This window comes from Papaver somniferum, chromosome 11 (assembly GCF_003573695.1).
Source record: "Papaver somniferum cultivar HN1 chromosome 11, ASM357369v1, whole genome shotgun sequence".
Classification (NCBI taxonomy): domain Eukaryota; kingdom Viridiplantae; phylum Streptophyta; class Magnoliopsida; order Ranunculales; family Papaveraceae; genus Papaver; species Papaver somniferum.
Window position 1 is genome coordinate 79,905,772 of NC_039368.1, and position 17,628 is coordinate 79,923,399.

Here is a 17,628-nt window from a genome sequence, read left to right on the forward strand (position 1 = left end):
ACAGAAAGATGTGATATCTTTCTGTCATGACCAAGCATGTGGAGGCCATTTCAGTGCCAAGAAAACCGCTGCAAAGATCTTGCAGTGTGGATTCTATTGGCCATCATTGTTCAAGGATTGCCATGATTATTGTGTTGCTTGTGAACGCTGTCAAAAGCTAGGAAGCATTTCGAGGAGAAACATGATGCCATTGAACCCCATTTTGATTGTGGAGATTTTTGATGTTTGGGGGATAGACTTTATGGGTCCATTTCCCATGTCTGACAGCAAGTTGTACATCCCAGTCGCAGTTGATTACGTTTCTAAGTGGGTAGAAGCCATAGCAACCAGAACAAATGACCACAAGGTGGTACTTTCATTTCTAAAGGAGAACATATTTGCACGTTTTGGTACCCCTAGAGCTATCATCAGTGACGGCGGTTCACATTTTCGTAACAAGTACTCTGAGTCTTTAGTACGCAAGTATGACATAACTCACAAGGTTGCTACTCCGTACCACCCTCAGACTAGTGGACAAGTGGAAGTGTCTAATAGGGAGATTAAGCACATTCTGGAGAAGACGGTCAACCCGTCCAGGAAAGATTGGTCATTGAGATTGAATGATGCTTTGTGGGCCTATAGAACAGCTTATAAGACACCAATTGGCATGTCCCCCTATCGTCTAGTGTATGGAAAGCCGTGCCATCTACCTGTGGAATGAGAACATCGTGCCTACTGGGCAATCAAAGAGCTGAACTTCTCTCTGGACGCAGCTGGAATTCAAAGGAAACTTCAACTCAACGAGTTGGAATAATTGAGAAATGAGGCTTATTATAGTGCCAAGTTATATAAGCAGAAGATGAAGATATTTCATGATAAGCGTATTCTGCGCAAATCCTTCACTCCTGGTCAGAAAGTCTTGCTGTATGACTCCCGATTACATCTTTTTCCAGGAAAACTGCGTTCCAGATGGAAGGGTCCGTACCTAGTACGCACAGTTTTTCCTCATGGAGCTGTAGAGCTGGAGGATGTCTCCAACAAAAACGTTTTCAAAGTCAACGGGCAGAGATTAAAGCCATTCCTTGAGCCATTTCCACCCGACATTGAAACAACCAACCTAGAGGACCCAGTCTATGTGGACTAAACTGGTCCACTCTTTCCCTAAATAACCAAAAAGTTTTCCAAATCTTTCCCATCAAAACCAAAATTTGTCTTTTTCCCAACAAAACCAATTTTTTCCCAAAAAGTCCAATCCCATTAAAAAACCAAATTTTCTTGTAGATAATGTGTTAGTTAAATTTCCTTTTGTATATATTGTGCTCATCCATTGTGACTCCTAATATGATGGATTTTTGCCTTGAATAACGGAGTTTTAATCGAGCTGCCGCCGTACAATCGGGTATTCTCTCTCCTTTTACTCTACTCAGCATGTTCCTCTTCATATATTGTTTTATAATTCTTTCCATATTTTGAAACATTGAGGACAATGTTTAGTTTAGGTTTGGGGGTATAGAGTAGATACCATGATAATACGCCATAATTGAAAACGAACTCCTTCTTCTTTTGAAAAAAAAAAAATCGAAAAAATTCAAAAATTCAAAAAAATTAAAAAAATTGAAAAAAAAAAACATAAAAATGGAGCTCATTTACCTTGAAATGTTGACTCTTGTGCAAATATGTATTTTTATTAGGAGTCTTAGTCTAGATATTTAGGCACCCTGATTCTAGCACAATTCACACAGTGATAAGAAATTTGCACGCGCACGATCTACCAATACATGTATGGCCTCGATCTTCAAGGTGTTTGATAGGAAGTTACGATTGCCAATCACTTTAGAATACTGAACGAAACTTGACTAGCTTGTTCTTTGGTTGGTTGGGATAGAAGGTGGAGGTTACATTAAGAAAGACAACCATCGAATTTAACTGGGTGCATCAAAAAGGGCTACCTCTTGCAAAGTGTCATGTAATTTTTTGTTTCTTTTTGTATATGTATCAAAAGTGTTTCCTTGTTAAAAAAAAAAAAAAAAAAATATCAGAAAAATACAAAAAAATCAAGTATTTATCAATTCCATCATCTCTTGTTCCAAAAATAAAAGAGAATAGTCAATGTAAATAAGAGTCATGTAAAGAGTTATTTTGTTGTTTTTTGTAATAAGCAAGGAGGGTGTATGTCATTGATGTACAACGCGAGTAATTGTGAAATACCTCCAACTCATTCACAATTCTCGTAAAGTCCGGACAGCTAGCTAGATTTCGACCTCAGTTCTTAGCCTGAGAAACTATCTCTTGGTGATTAGTAGTCATAACTTCAGATCTTTCTTTACACATGTGTAGATACACTTTACACTCTTATCACATGTCTTTTTTTGTTATCAGTGCTAGGATTGTGCCTTTGATAGCTAGATTGACATCTCCATTTTGCTGTGAGCTTAAACTGTTTTGCACATGTCACATTTGATGGAATCTGAGCTTATATTTTGACCTAGAACTTTGTAGGTACGTTCTAAGCAAACCTTCACGAGACTTCAACTCGTCCACTAGGGACACTTAGTGGTTTAAAAGGCTTAGTGCATACGCTAAATGCATTCGAGAGACCAGCGACAGTGGTATAGTTAGGATTTCCTTAGTTTTGTTTTACTTGAGGACAAGTAAAATTCAGGTTTGGGGGTATTTGATGAGTGCCAAATAATGTATATATTTATCCCTTTTTGTTGGCATTTTAACTCATCTTTTGTGCATTAATTCTACATTTTATCCCACATTCTGTATTTTCATTGTTTTCAAGAATAAATATTTTTATTAATTAATTTTGCATTTTTAGGTAATAAATAAAGATTGGATGAGTTGCGGAGCAAAAAGAGCAGAAAAGTGGTGAAAAGCCGGGAGAAATTACGCAAGGAAGCCGCAAAGAATGGAGCGCACGTCCAAAAAGCTGGAAATGGGCTCAAGAAGAAGAAAGTTGTTCTTAAAGAAGAAGTGGGCTCAAGGTTTTCCAAGCCCAAACTCATTTCCCAAACCCATATTCTATACCCAAAAGCCTAAAACCCAAATCCATACCCGCTTGCGTCTTCAGCCGTCAGATCAGTTCTCAGAAGCATCCGACGGTCGCTCCCTTGCTGTGCATCGAAGTTTGATATCTCCGCCTTACACTACAGTACCTACCTCCATCAAGTACCGTTCGTTTCGTTGTATCTCTTCATCCGACGGTCGCTCATCGCCTGCCTCCGCATCGCCGTCAGATCCACCTACCATCTTCCCATCCATCGCTCCTTGTCGCAGATCATCAAACCTCGCTGCACCCGCCTAACACCCAAGTATCGAACACCCTATACCCCTAGCCAAACGCCCCCTAACCCAAAATCACTCGACCTCTTCTCCTCCATACCCTGTTGCAGACCACCACCACCTTCTACACCTGCTCTGCCATCGCTACCACCACTCCCTATGCCACCAAATCACTCTACTCTACCTATAACCAAAAACCCATCATCACTATCACGTTTTACCTCTTTTTCATCAACTAATCTCCTCAATTTCTCATCTCTCATCACTGAAACCCTAGGTGAGAAATTGAAGATATAAGTTGATGTTAGAGCAGCAATTGGAGGAGGGGATGACCCAGGAGAAGCAGAAGAAGAGTGGGTCGACGAGATGGAGTGAGTATCTCATCAAAATTAGGTAAACCAAATTTACCTAATTTTCTGTTTTTGGGGAAAAAGGGTTGTGAACCCTAAACTGACAATTTGGGGGGTATAAATTTGTATTATGTGGTGTGTGTGAAACTCTCTGGTATCTCTGGACTAGCCAGTAGAGAATTAAAACAATTTTAATTTTGCAATTCCAATTTCTGATTTTTGCATCACTGTTGACAGTTAATTTTGCATGTTGTTTTTAGAATTTTATCTTGAATGTTTGTGATTATCTCGTGAGCACTGGGGATGATCTCTGGACTAGCCAGTAGAGAATTAAAACCAAATTGTTATGCAATTCCAATTTCAGTCTTCTTATGCAGTTACAGTTGATTGTTGTGTGTATGTTATGTTTGAATTATTTTGCATGATGAATGCTTGTGTTTGTAACATGTTGAGCATGAGCTAATTAGCAACAATCTAAGGCTGTGATGAAGCCTTGGTGCACTGTCAAGTGGTAAATTGCTAGGATAGGATGCCATATGCTTGTTTATCTTGTGCATTGGGAAGAAAGCAGTGCTATGATTGCTTGTGATTGATTGTGCTGTCAAAAGACAGTCAATACTAGGACTATTTCTGTTAGCAAGCTGTTTTTTTTCTTTCCTTTCTATTGTATGCATTGGACTCAACTCAACCTAGGAATATGCTATCTGATTAGGACACCAGGTGGAATCTAAGCCTTAGCTTAGCCACAATTCCTTTTTTTTTTCTCAGTCACTCAAGTTCAGTTCTGTGTGCTTTCAAATTCAGTTTATTTTCTTGCCTTTGTTTCTTGCATTTTGAAGCCTTTTGTGCACTGAAGTCAGTGCACAAACTCACCTCTGCCCTTGGCTTCCAAGCCTTGGTTCTTAGCTGCTTTACCTTGCTGTTTTCTTAGCTGTTTTCTTTGCTTTACCTTGCAGCCTTGGTTCATGCCATCTGCCTTCTTTGTTTCACTGCCACTATAACATTGTGAAATTGTATCTTGTTTTACATCATTTGCTAGCTTAGGAAAACTTCTTGTATGCTCCCACTCCCTGTGGACTTTCCCCTGCTTTCCTTCCATTCTATAAACTTGACCTTGTATACTTGCAAGTTCTGTGTGTCTTTGCCTGTCACACCAAGTTTTTGTGCACAGCAGCAGGGGAAAGAAAGCAACAGCAGCAGAACAAGGCAAGGTTTGAACCAAAAGTTGAAGCCCATTTCATCATTGGGTGAAGTTAAGCCCAGTCTACTGTGTACATAACTGAGGCCTAGCTCCCAAAAGCCTCTGAGGCCCAGTTCAGCCCAAGCCTAAGTTTAAGGCCAAAGCCTAGTTCACAGTTCATTCCCAAAGAACTCAAAGGCCCAAATTCAAAACCAAAGCCATTTTATTGTTAAAAACAAACCCATTAAGCCCAATTTACTCAAAGGGTATTCAAAGCCCAATAGCAACTAGAACCCAAAATAGCTAGAACACTACAAAACACACCCAGTCTCTGTGGATCGACCCGTACTTGCACGAGCTATAACTGACGACCGTGCACTTGCGGTATTACTGTAGGCCCGCGTTTCATTTCGCTTAATTTTTATACGCTTCCCCGGGTCCACCAGTCCCAAACCCTAGTTTTGGCCACGCCAAACCGCGCCAAGGCATGCCATGCCATATGTGCTAATAGTATGCCAACCACCTTGCTGCACCATACCATGCCGACCTTCCCTATGCGGCTACAAAAACGAAGGCATGCGATGATCAACGGCCACCCTTCCATCTTACATGCAAATCTTAGCCATCCAAGGTCGCCAAACAACGCATGGTAACCTTTTTCCCAAACTCTAGTTTTGGACACGCCAAACCGCGCCAAGGCATGCCAACCACCTTACTGCGCCATACCATGCCGGCCTTCCCTATGCGGCTACCAAAACGAAGGCGTGTGATGATCAACGGCCACACTCCCATCTTAGATGCAAATCTTAGCCGTCCAAGGTCGCCAAACAACGCATGGTAACCTTTGTCCCAACGCCAAAACCCTAGTTTGGCCGCGCCTAAACCACGCTAAGGAATGCCGACCATGCCACATGTGCCAATGGCATGCCACGCCATCCACCTTGCCGCGCCTAAGCCATGCCATGCCGTCCTTCCCTACACGGCTGCCAAAACGAAGGCGTGCGATAATCAACGACCACTCTTCCATCTTAGATGCAAATATCAGTCGTCCAAGGTCACCAACCAACGCATGGTAACCTTTGGCACAATGCCAAAACCCTAGTTTGACTGCGCCTAAACCACGCCAAGGCATGCTGACCATGCCACATGTGCCTATGGCATGCCGCGCCATCCACCTTGCCGCGCCTAAGCCATGCCATGCATGCCTTCCCTTCACGGTTGCCAAAACGAAGGCGTGCGATAATCAACGACTACCCTTCCGTCTTAGATGCAAATCTCAGCCGTCCAAGGTCACCAACCAACACATGGTAACCTTTGGCCGAACGCCAAAACCGCGCCAAGGTATGCCGGCCATGCCACATGTGCCAATGGCATGCCAGCCACCTTGCCGCGACATACCATGCCGGCCTTCCCTATGCGGTTACCAAAACAAAGGCTTGTGACGATCAATGACCATCCTTCCATCTAAGATGCAAACCTTAGCCGTCCAAGGTCGCCAACCAACGCATGGTAACCTTTGGCCAAAAATCCTAGTTTTGGTCACGCTCAAACCGCGCCAAGGCATGCCGGCCATGCCACATGTGCCAATGGCATGTCAGCCACCTTGCCGCGGCATACCATGTCGGCCTTCCCTATGCGGTTACCAAAACAAAGGCTGGCGACGATCAACGACCATCCTTCCATTTAAGATGCAAATCTTAGCCGTCCAAGGTCGCCAACCATCGCATGGTAACCTTTGGCCCAACGCCAAAACCTTTGTTTTGTACACACCCAAACCGCGCCAAGGCATGCCAGCCATGCCACATGTGCCAATGGTATGCCAACCACCTTGCCGCGCCATACCATGCCAGCCTTCCCTATGCGACTACCAAAACAAAGGCTTGCGAAGATCGACGACCACTTTTCCATCTAAGATGCAGATCTTAGTCGTCCAAGGTTACCAGCTAACGCATGGCAACCTTTGGCTCGATGCCAAGCCCAAGTTTGGTCGCGCCCAAACAAAGCCAAAACCCTAACTTTTGGCCGCGCCTAAACTAGGCCATATTAAAGCCGTACGACCATGCTTTCATGCCACTGGCTACCAAACGAAGGGTTGCAATAATCAAGGGCTACCCTTCATCTCAAGACGCAAAATCTCGACCGTCGAAGGTTACCACCGAGCCGGCAAGTATCCCAAGCTCAACTTGCCGAACAACAACATGCTACATGTTTTCCACGAAAACACTCGAGACATAACACATGTCACAAACTGGGGGATGCTCATTGGGTATTGGTTTGGTGGTTTACAACGTGCGGCGTACACTACACCCGTTATAAGACAGTGTCATAATGATGAGGTGGTTAGTAAATACAAGGAGTACTGGTGAAACGCTTTATTTTATGGAACATCAATTCCAGGCGTTACCGGTTACCACCTCCTCCCATTTACTCATCCGTTTTCCATTTCTTACGAGACCAGAGTACGTTTCACTTCGACTTGTATAAATAGGTCTTACCTATTTCCACCGAACAACAAGTTCAAGTCAGGAGGATACAACACTCAGAAAATATTTGCTAGCTTTCCATCTGTTAGCTTCCCACTTTCTGATACAAGTCGTGAAACAACTACTCTTCTAGAATCAACTATTCTGGTCTAAACACTCTCTTCGCTTCCCTCCCCAAAACCAACCCTTCTCCTTCACTTTGTGACCGAAGCAAGTCCCGAACGACCGTTTCTTGGTTTAGGCCGGATTTGTACAGATTGATCTCTCGAATCTAAAGTACTCCCTTGCAGTACATTGTTTAGGGTTTAAACTCGTTTCTCACCCACACACCCGAAATTACCAAATCAGCAGAAATCGTTTTCACCCTCAAACAGGTTCGTAATTGAGTTAAAATCAACTGTAACTCACATAAACCCAGAAATTTCAATTTCAATTTTCATCTAAAACCCTAATTTTCGATAGAAATTAAACTTAAATCGAACAAAATAAATCAAATCGTAAATGGATTTTCAAAACATACCTCATATAAGTCATTACACTACACTTGATTAATTTTCGAATCGTCGATTAGTCGAAGACGACGAAATTTTGAGTTTTAATGGAGATTACTGTTGATGGGAGGAGGAGAAGAGAAGAAGAAAGAAAACAAATTTTCAATTTAGTTTTGATTTAGGTTAAAAAATGGGGGGTAATCTAGTTAATTTACACCCCTTAAAAGGACATCTCCTAACCAAATAAAGAGACATTACTATCACACTGACGCCCTCTAATAAGCCATGCCGCCCCTATAACAGGACTTGTTATTACTAACTTAGCTTGGATAGGGGGGGCGGGGGGAAAGTCATCGTTATATTCGCATAAATGTAGAAGTCCCTCTCCCATGGATAGGACTGGCAAGGAGGACCCCTTGAGGTTGGAGGGCACTTTGGTCTATGAAAACAGGTACAATGAGGTAGGTCGCCTCAAGGGACAAGGCAAATCATAGTACATACCTATCCAATTTCAAGAAGATATTAATAAAATTATGACATCACATCAATATCTAATCCAATATACTAATCCCACCAAGTTTATCTCTGCGTACAATTAAACAAACACACATTAATCTCCAAAGTAATCCTCAAAGTAAACTCCATATGAACCAATTAATTTTGCTTCCAAAATACAATTCCCAATTCCAGTAGTATCTTCTATGTTATCTCCGTCATTGTCCTTACAACTTCCCAAGTGTCCCTCTATCCTACGTGGCTCCGCTTCAGCTACTCTCGCCTCATTATCCAAAAATAAATATAACTAAATAAAAAGATAAAAACATTTTTATTTTTTTTTACAAGATTTCATTTTGAGAAAATCCTCTTTTGGTCCTTCATCTCCTTCTTCTTCTTCTTCTGCTTCTCAACCCCCATTTTATCCAAACTCACTTCCTCACACAATCCCTAACAATTTTATCATATCATAACCTTACCTGATTGATTGAGAAATGGAGGAGTGGATGAAGAGGAAATCCAATTCATTTTGAGGTTAGTTCTGTCACTTACCACTCTCCAAGTACTAACTCAATTTGTTTATTTTTTTAATCAAAATGATTGATTAGGGTTCATGAATGGATACATTGGAGATCAGTTGTCGATGTTGATTACAGATTTTATTTATTTGTTTTGTTAATCTGGTTGATTGTGTTATAGTAATGGTGTCTAGGAATGAACAAGTTGAATCCTTCTTTAATTCGCTTAACGCGGTTAAAGATGTATTCTCACCAGTTGAATCTGGTTTCAAGAAGGTTGCTAAAGATCTTGAATTATGCTGGTTAAGTCAGAAGAATGGAGTTAAGTATTTAGAAAACTTTCCACAATTTAATTTTGTTGTTGTTGAGACTAATGGAAAGGTTGTTGAGAGTAGTGAGAAGAAGAAGAAGAAACAGTTTGGAGATGTGGTTATGGTAGATGGGAGAAAGAAAGGATCATCAACTAGGGTTACGAATAAAACATTTTTAGCGAATTTATTTCAGAATAATGGGAGTAGTAAGAGTAAGACAACAAGTGAGTTATTGAACAAAGGGTCGTCCAAAGAAAAGGAAAAGGAGGATGGATCTTGTGTGAATTGTTTGCAGTTTGCAATGACATGGTCTGTGTTGGTTAACTGTTTTGTTCAAGCGATTCCGACTCCTTTTAAACCTGGGAAAAAGCGGTTTCAGAAACAATCTGGTAAAGAAAATGCTTCTCAAGATTCATGCAAACAACCATCTTTGGTCTTCCCTTTTAAAAGGAAGCTAAAGAAATCTGATGCTCAATTTGATTCTGTGTTCCAAGAGGAGGAGGGTGATAATACTAGAATGTACAAGGGAGGACAAATTTTGTCATTAGAGCTACTTGTAGGTTTCTTATGTGATCAAATTATTCAAAATATTTCGAAGTTTGATGAGGGAATTCAGAAAAGCTGTAATAAGAGTAATGATAAGAGTAATATGATAGATGATTCTTCAAATTCCACGGAAATTGATCATCTCGGGCTACTCAAGAGTATGTTCAAAGGAAGAAAAGCAGATGTTAATAGCTTTCTAGGGAATTTGAGTTTTGCAAGAGTAGGAGGAGTACCATCCAGTATGGTGGGAGTACCTTCTGTTAAGGAGGAGGATGAGGACATTGAATCCAATGCAAACAAGGAAGAACCCGAGAGTAATACACCTCAAAAGATTGCAACTGGATTGCTGAATATCCCGTTGTCCAATGTTGAGCGCTTAAGGTCCACATTATCCACTGTTTCATTGTCAGAGTTGATTGAGCTCGTACCTCAAATAGGACGTCCCTCTAAAGACGAACATCCTGACAAGAAAAAGTTATTCTCGGTGCAAGATTTCTTCAGGTACACAGAGTCCGAAGGTATGTTACTGTCTTCTTCTCAAGTTCTCTCAAACATCACTTCAATTAAATCTTTTCTGTGGTTGGGCGTAGATTTGTGACTTATAAGGGGGGCTATTGGTTAAACATCAGTTTCAAAAAATTTGATTGTTTGAGTCTCATGTGTTGCATTTCTTTATACCAACTAGGTGCTATATTTGTAATTTATAGTTTAAAGATTAAAAGTGTTCCAATAAATCTTCTTGCATTACTAAAGAAGGATTAAAGTGTTTTCCCGTCTAAGTACAATTTTGTAAAGCAAAATTGATTCCAGTAGTGAAGATGCAAGGGGTGATCTTTAAATCCTGGCGCATATTCTTTCTTGCATGAATTCTCAGGGGGGGGGGCACTACTTATATTAAACCAATTGCATCTGCTTGCAGGAAAGCGTTTTTTTGAGGAACTGGATAGAGATGGTGATGGGCAGGTCACTCTAGAAGATCTTGAAATAGAAATGAAAAAGAGAAGGTTACCTAGGAAATATGCTCGAGACTTCATGAGACGGACCCGAAATCATATTTTTTCAAAATCAGTTGGGTGGAAACAATTCTTGTCATTCATGGAGCAAAAGGAACCGACCATTCTTAGAGCCTATACCACTCTCTGTTTGAGCAAGTCTGGTACGCTGCAGAAAGGGCAAATCTTAACATCCCTTAAAAATGCTGGGCTTCCGGCCAATGAAGATAACGCTGTTGCCATGATGCGCTTTCTGAATGCGGATACTGGAGGATCTATATCCTATGGCCATTTCCGGAACTTTATGCTTCTTCTTCCTTCTGATCGACTCACAGATGATCCACGGTAAGTGTTTTCAGGGTTCGGTTTTCACTATAAATATGTTGGACTCTACTTGGATGTTGATGACAACTTCTCAGCGACCACTATGTTAGTGATTAGTTCTTTCGAATAAATATTTACCATCTGTGGCGTATACTTTTTTTTTTCTTTATGTCTTGGTATTTGGTCGGTTCACTTTTGAGGTTTCGGGTAAAACATTGAATATATTCCCTTTGTGTTAATGTTAAATCTTGTAGGTATGTGCTACTTAGGGAACTGAGTGGTATCGTTGCAAAAATATAATTAGTTTAAGAGCACAGTCAGTAATATAGTAGGAGGAGCATAGACATTCAGGGTCAAACTGTCAGATGCACAGGTACATGGTGTTTTAGTCTATCTTTGTTGCTGATAACTTGAATTTGTAAAGTTAGCATCGAGTAATTGGTCATATTATACTTAATAGTTGAACTTGAGCACTAATGATTTGAAAAAAAGATGTGTTACTGGCCTGCATACTTTGTGCTTCTGCCATCACTTTTCTGGTGTCATATCTCCCTCCAGTTTCATTTTAACTTCTGATTACTGCTTTGGGTGCATTGAGTACCTCTTTTCTTCAAATCTAAGATTGAGTCTATATTTACCTTGTATTTCTTTCACATCTATCTGACAACTGTATCTTCTTATTCTGCAAATGGCAGATGGACATACTTTATGCATATGGCCATGTACCAGCTATGCAATCTGTTATACGGCCCTACTAAATCAGATTAACATCCTAGAATGTTGTGTGCAGGAGTATTTGGTTTGAAGCTGCCACCGTTGTTGCTGTCCCACCTCCCGTAGAAATCCCTGCTGGAAGTGTTCTGAAAGCAGCTTTGGCTGGGGGCCTTGCTTGTGCACTTTCTACTTCTCTCCTTCATCCTGTTGATACCATAAAAGTTAGTTCCCTTGCTATTACTCTATATGCAGTTGCATTATTACAGCAATTGATGTCAACTTTAATGGTAAAGCGGATGTAAAAAGTTCGAAAATTGAAAATTATCGTGCCACAGGATGTCATTCTAGGATCTAGGTTACTGTTAGAAATGTCGATGAGATCATTTAGAAATGCCTGAGAGGATAGAGGACGAACGTATGAGCTGAAAAGTCAATAAATATCTTGTTGACGATATATGATCTGAAAGCTAATGGCATGCTCTAGGAACATACAATGCAAATTTAAAGTCAGGACACGCTAGTTATGACAAACTTGCTCCTAGTAAAAATAAGTTAAGTACCATTTTAACTAGGTCGAGACTAAGATTAAAGCTAGGGAGCCATTAGTTTGTTGCAACTCCTACAGAGCTTTCTAATTTGGATAATGCCTCTGATAAAGCTTCCGTCGTAGAGAGTCAAAATTCACTCTTTATTATGCTGAACCATAACTCAATTATTATTTCTATGTTGTGTTTGTACAATAACTCAATTATTCAGTTCATTGGGAATGTGCTAAATAATTAATGTTGTCACAGACTCGAGTGCAAGCGTCAACATTATCCTTCCCCCAAATTATTGCAAAGCTTCCACAAATTGGAGTTCAGGGATTATACAGGGGTTCTATACCAGCTATACTCGGTCAATTTTCAAGGTTGGATCCTCATCTTTGTGTTACTTCTCATGGGACAGCTTAAGTTTTTTGCTCAGTCTTTTTTTTTTCCCTTCAACAGCCATGGACTAAGGACAGGAATCTTTGAGGCAAGCAAGCTTGTATTGATAAATTTTGCCCCCACACTTGCAGAGCTTCAGGTAATAAGCGCAATTGTAATGCTACATCCAGTTAAATAGAAGCATTACTCTTTTCTTCTGTTTCCATGCCTATCATGCTATTGGTACTTACGTAGAAGCGTCTTTCTTATTCTTGATTTCATGAATATTTTTAGCAAGACTCATGAAGAAATGTTATAGGTTTCACAATGATGTACTGAAACTTGTCAGGTTCCACTCTTCTACTTGTATAAATTTTTATTGAACTATAAAACTTAAAACACACTTGGCAATATAGGTGCAATCTATAGCATCATTCTGCAGTACAATCCTGGGTACAGCAGTGCGGATACCATGTGAGGTGTTGAAGCAGAGGTGTCAGGCTGGTATCTTTGACAATGTGGGAGAAGCACTTGTGGGTACTCTGCGACAAGATGGTATCAAGGGTTTCTTTCGTGGGACTGGTGCCACACTGTGCAGGGAGGTTCCTTTCTATGTTGCTGGCATGGGACTCTATGCCGAGTCCAAAAAGGTTTGTGCCCAACTCTGTGCTTAATTCTCGCATTTAAATGGCATGTCATATGACTTTTTTCCCCCTGTAATTGTTATTGAAGGGTGTTCAGCAGTTCCTGAGACGAGAACTGGAGCCATGGGAAACAATACTTGTAGGCGCATTGTCAGGTGGACTTGCTGCCGTCGTCACAACTCCTTTTGATGTGTTGAAGACAAGAACGATGACTGCCCCTCAGGGTCTTCCCGTTTCAATGTCAATGATAGCCTTCTCCATCCTCCGCCAGGAAGGACCCCTCGGTCTATTTAAGGGAGCACTTCCAAGGTTCTTCTGGATCGCGCCATTGGGTGCCATGAACTTTGCAGGCTACGAGCTCGCACGGAAGGCAATGGACAAAAAGAATGAAGAGCAAATAGCAAATGATCAGCTACCCGAAAAGAAGCTCGCAAATGCTGGGTAATGCTCCTCGAGAACACCCTGCATCTTTATCTGTCGACCAAACAAAACAACTGTAACATTTCTTGGAACTTTATTTTGTTTTGTTCTTTTTGCATATATATTCCAGGAGATTTTGTTTTTTACATTTGAGGTGGGCCGAAGTTTTGATAAGTTTGGTACATAAACAGATTAGCAAGAGAATTTGTTAGTTAACGAGCCGCCCTTACTTTTCTATCCTCTAATGTACATTTGATTCTGTTTACACGCTTCTCCATTTTTTGTGGCCATGAAACCAGGATTGAACTTCAACATCACATATTTTGTTAATCATATAAATATTGAATTTTACCATTCGAAGAAAGCCTTTAAAAAATATGGAGATAATACTATATTGAAAGTCAAATATAATTACTGACAGTTAAAATAATTTTATATTGAAATTCAAATATAATTACTGACAGTCAAAATAATCACCGAGTACTATACTGAGTTTGCTAACTCAAAAAAAAAAAAAAAAATGTCTATGAAATAAAACTAAAAAAGAAAAAAACTACTCTTCACTGCATCCCGTGTCTTTGTTTTTGATCAAGTATTCAAAGTTTTGCGCTTGTTCTCCAACTCGATATCTTGAGTGATAAATCTTCCCCAATACCAGTGATTTTTCAATACTTGGGACACCTCTTCGATTGGGATTCCTTTGGTCTCAGGTACAAAGAAGTAGATGAAAACAGTCATGATGGCCACCATACCACCAAAAAAGAAGAATAATCCGAACTTCATATGGCATAACATGATCAAAAAGATCTGAGCAATTAAGAACGTGCAGAACATGTTCACCATGACGACAACACTTTGAGCTGCTGATCTGATCTCAAGTGGGAATATCTCACTAGGTACTAACCATGCTAGAGGAGCCCAGGACCATGCGAATCCTGCCACAAATGCACAAATGCAGAGAACAACGAGAATTCCATACCCGGAAGATATAGTTGCAATACCCGTAGTTCCGAATTTAATCCATATCAAAACACCTATAAGAACCTGAAAGAATAACGTCAGTTAATACATAAAAAATAGTAAAAAACTAGGCATGTTCATAAAAATAACGGAGCAGATAGAGTTATACCTGAAAGATGAACATTTGGCAACCACCCTCAAGAAACAAAACCCTTCTTCCCCATTTGTCCACAAAATAGATTGCAAAAAATGTAGCAAATAGATTAACCCCACCGGTAATCATAGCAGACAAGAGCGAGGCACTGCTACCAAAACCCAGAGTTGTAAAGAGAACTGGTGCGTAAAACATAACCACATTGATACCAGTAAATTGTTGGAAGAATGGGATAAGTATGGCCAAACATAGATGAGGTCTGTATCTTCTCTGTATCAGATTGTTCCACTGGCCTTCATACTTCTGAGATTCGTGACCCGCAAACTAAATCGTTGAATTCTTCATCAATATTAACGGAACCACGAATGCGCTGAAGCTGTTTCTTTGCTTCCTCTGGTTGGTTTCGACTGATGAAGGAATTAGGTGTATCGGGTAAGAAAAATCCACCAACTGTCATTATAAGTGCAGGCACAACTGCTAATCCCAAACTAACTCTCCACCCCTGGACCGGACCATCTGTCATCTTGTTTGTAAAGAAATTTACTAAATTGGCCAGGAAAATTCCAACCGTAATCATCAGTTGAAAGCAACTGTTAAGTGCTCCTCTGTACTTATATGGCGCCATCTCCGAAAGGTATAGCGGTACAGACTGTAAACAAAAAATATGAAAAAACTCATGTTAAGACTATGTGATGCTGCAAATACCTCAGTTACGTGTATAACTTCAAAGCGACGGAGGGAAAAAATATTACCTGAGCACAACCAACACCGATACCGAGCAAAATACGTCCGATAATAAGCATTGCAAGATCCTGGGCAAAACCATTGAGGACAGCACCAAGAAGAAAAACTGAACCTCCAGTAAACATAACTATTTTGCGTCCAAACTTCTTTGTTGCCCACGAGGCACCAAGTGATGCTAGCAAAGCTGCTAAATATAAAGACGATGTAAAGAAAGTTAACGGTATGCTGTTAAATTTGCAGTATTGATTAGCTGAATCAACACCAATTTCCTGTCGATAAACTTTTGGGAAGAACTTCTGCAGGAACGGTGTCATAGCAGTAACTCCACCTACATATACACGTAAAAACAAAGTTAAATAAAAATAAATAAATAATCAAAACCAAAAAACCAAAAAAAATAAAAATCAAAGATAAAAACGGCCATATCATGATAGATCATTCAGTGCATGCAGTCGTAAAACACATACTAAAAAGAAAATAAAATCAAAACCAACAAAAAAAAAAAAGAAAAAAAAGAAGAGAGAAAAACGGCCATATCATAGATCATTCAGTGCATGCAGACATGCAGTTATGAAACGTATATAAAAAAAAAAAATCAAAATCAAAAGCAGGAAAAAAAAAGAAAAAAAAAAAAAGAGAATCAAAGAACAGACAGATGGAAAAACTTACCAGAGATACCGATATCGTATCCGAATATGAGTCCACCACAAGCAGCAATAAGACAAGTAAAAAGAAGAAAACCCGTAAGCTCTCCAGGGTATTCCTTCTTCCCTTTTGCTCCTCCTACAGATGAGTCAAAAGCTCCACCCGCCATTGTTGATAATGAAGAAAGAAAGTTACTCTAGTTAACAACTTTGTGGTTTATCCTTAGCTAGAAGTATTTTTGTAGGTTGAGAAGGTGAATATGAGTAGGTATTTATACATAATTGATTTTCCAAGAGCAGTCTTCTAACAGTTTCAGGATTTCTTTGACACTAGTCCTAGTATTACACAACTTCTATCAGTTTGGTGGAATATAAGCTCGTTATTATGTCTCTGGATATACATCACTATGGTTGCTCAAAGAATTTGGTCTTAATCTAAACTGGATAATATAAAACGGATAATATAAACTCATTGGGTCGACAATCCTACTAGTATTAGTACAAAACTTGTAAGAGTTTTACGTTAGTGGGATTTCCTTACAGTCCTAGTATTAAACAACTTGTAAGAGTTTTACGTCGGTGGGATATAAGCAGTAAACTCGTGAAATCCTGACAGTTTTAGGATTGCTTATCAGAACATATCATTATCCCTTTTTTGCAGGATGATATTTCTTACTAGGAAGATTCTGGAAGAATGTAGGATAATGCGAAGCTAAAGATAAACACACGTAAACTCTCGAAACCCTAAAGATTAGGGATTACTCATCGCACTAAACCCGACTGTAAAAAAAAAGATAAACACTAACTCCTGATATTTCTAAGATCATGTTCTTTTAAAGCATGTTATGAACCCTGAATTACACGAACAAGCTTCTCCAGAGTCAAACTGTGCAATCCACCAATCTTAGAAAATGGGCCTGAAGGTGGGCAGTGAAGATGATATTCTCTTGATTAGTATTCTTGCTCATAGGATACTGAGAAGGTTACATGATGGTAAGTTTAGCGAACAACAACTTGGGAAGAAATTGGAGCGGATGCTCTATGTTTTCCTGGATGTTGTGGATAATGAGACATCATTGGAGAAGATGCCGATTCACTACCTGAATTTTGAGTGGGATGCTTATCATCACCTCAAAGTGCCTTACGACATGTTGGGAAGTGTAGATGAAACTATGGCAATTAGGATGTGGTTTACAACCTTAAGGGTCACATTAGACGATATGAATGATGCTGTTGCAGGTTATGATCATTCAACACCATCCATGGAAGACAAAGAAGAAGGTATATCAGATTTTTTTTAAGAACAAAATTCGTTAGTAGGCAAATTGGATGATATTATTGTTCATAGGCCTGTACATCCTGACACCAAAACAATGAAAATATTTGAGGATCTTAAAGAAAATGATAGCTTTATTTTTCGGAGGTTTAACGATGAGAAATGTCTTGTAAAGTTATTGCTAACAGAAGAAGAATCGAAATCATG

General features: G+C 39.9%; 1 protein-coding gene and 1 pseudogene across 2 annotated transcripts; one reads left to right on the top strand and one right to left on the bottom strand.

The window, feature by feature from the left end:
- The first annotated feature begins 8,580 nt into the window (after nucleotides 1-8,580).
- On the top strand, nucleotides 8,581-13,960 carry LOC113320651 (mitochondrial substrate carrier family protein C-like). Of its 2 annotated transcripts, XM_026568548.1 has the most exons (8): nucleotides 8,582-8,800; nucleotides 8,966-10,159; nucleotides 10,561-10,978; nucleotides 11,748-11,892; nucleotides 12,466-12,581; nucleotides 12,661-12,739; nucleotides 12,996-13,229; nucleotides 13,312-13,960. In XM_026568548.1, exons 2-8 carry the CDS (start codon nucleotides 8,968-8,970, stop codon nucleotides 13,666-13,668), a joined length of 2,541 nt encoding a protein of 846 aa, XP_026424333.1. In that variant the 5' UTR covers nucleotides 8,582-8,800; nucleotides 8,966-8,967; the 3' UTR covers nucleotides 13,669-13,960. The 2 variants fall into 2 exon arrangements, with proteins under 2 accessions (XP_026424332.1, XP_026424333.1); XM_026568547.1 differs by having other exon boundaries at nucleotides 8,581-10,159.
- A 118-nt stretch (nucleotides 13,961-14,078) lies between these two features.
- On the bottom strand, nucleotides 14,079-16,315 carry LOC113320652 (annotated as a pseudogene).
- Between the last annotated feature and the right edge of the window lie 1,313 nt (nucleotides 16,316-17,628).

What these genes read in the sequence shown, in the direction of transcription:
- LOC113320651 (XM_026568547.1), top strand. Translation starts at nt 8,968, where the DNA reads ATGGTGTCTAGGAATGAACAAGTTGAATCCTTCTTTAATTCGCTTAAC. An exon ending in CGACTCACAGATGATCCACG is followed by an intron (nt 10,979 to 11,747) that starts GTAAGTGTTTTC and finishes TGTTGTGTGCAG; the next exon opens with GAGTATTTGGTTTGAAGCTG. An exon ending in TCTATGCCGAGTCCAAAAAG is followed by an intron (nt 13,230 to 13,311) that starts GTTTGTGCCCAA and finishes TTGTTATTGAAG; the next exon opens with GGTGTTCAGCAGTTCCTGAG.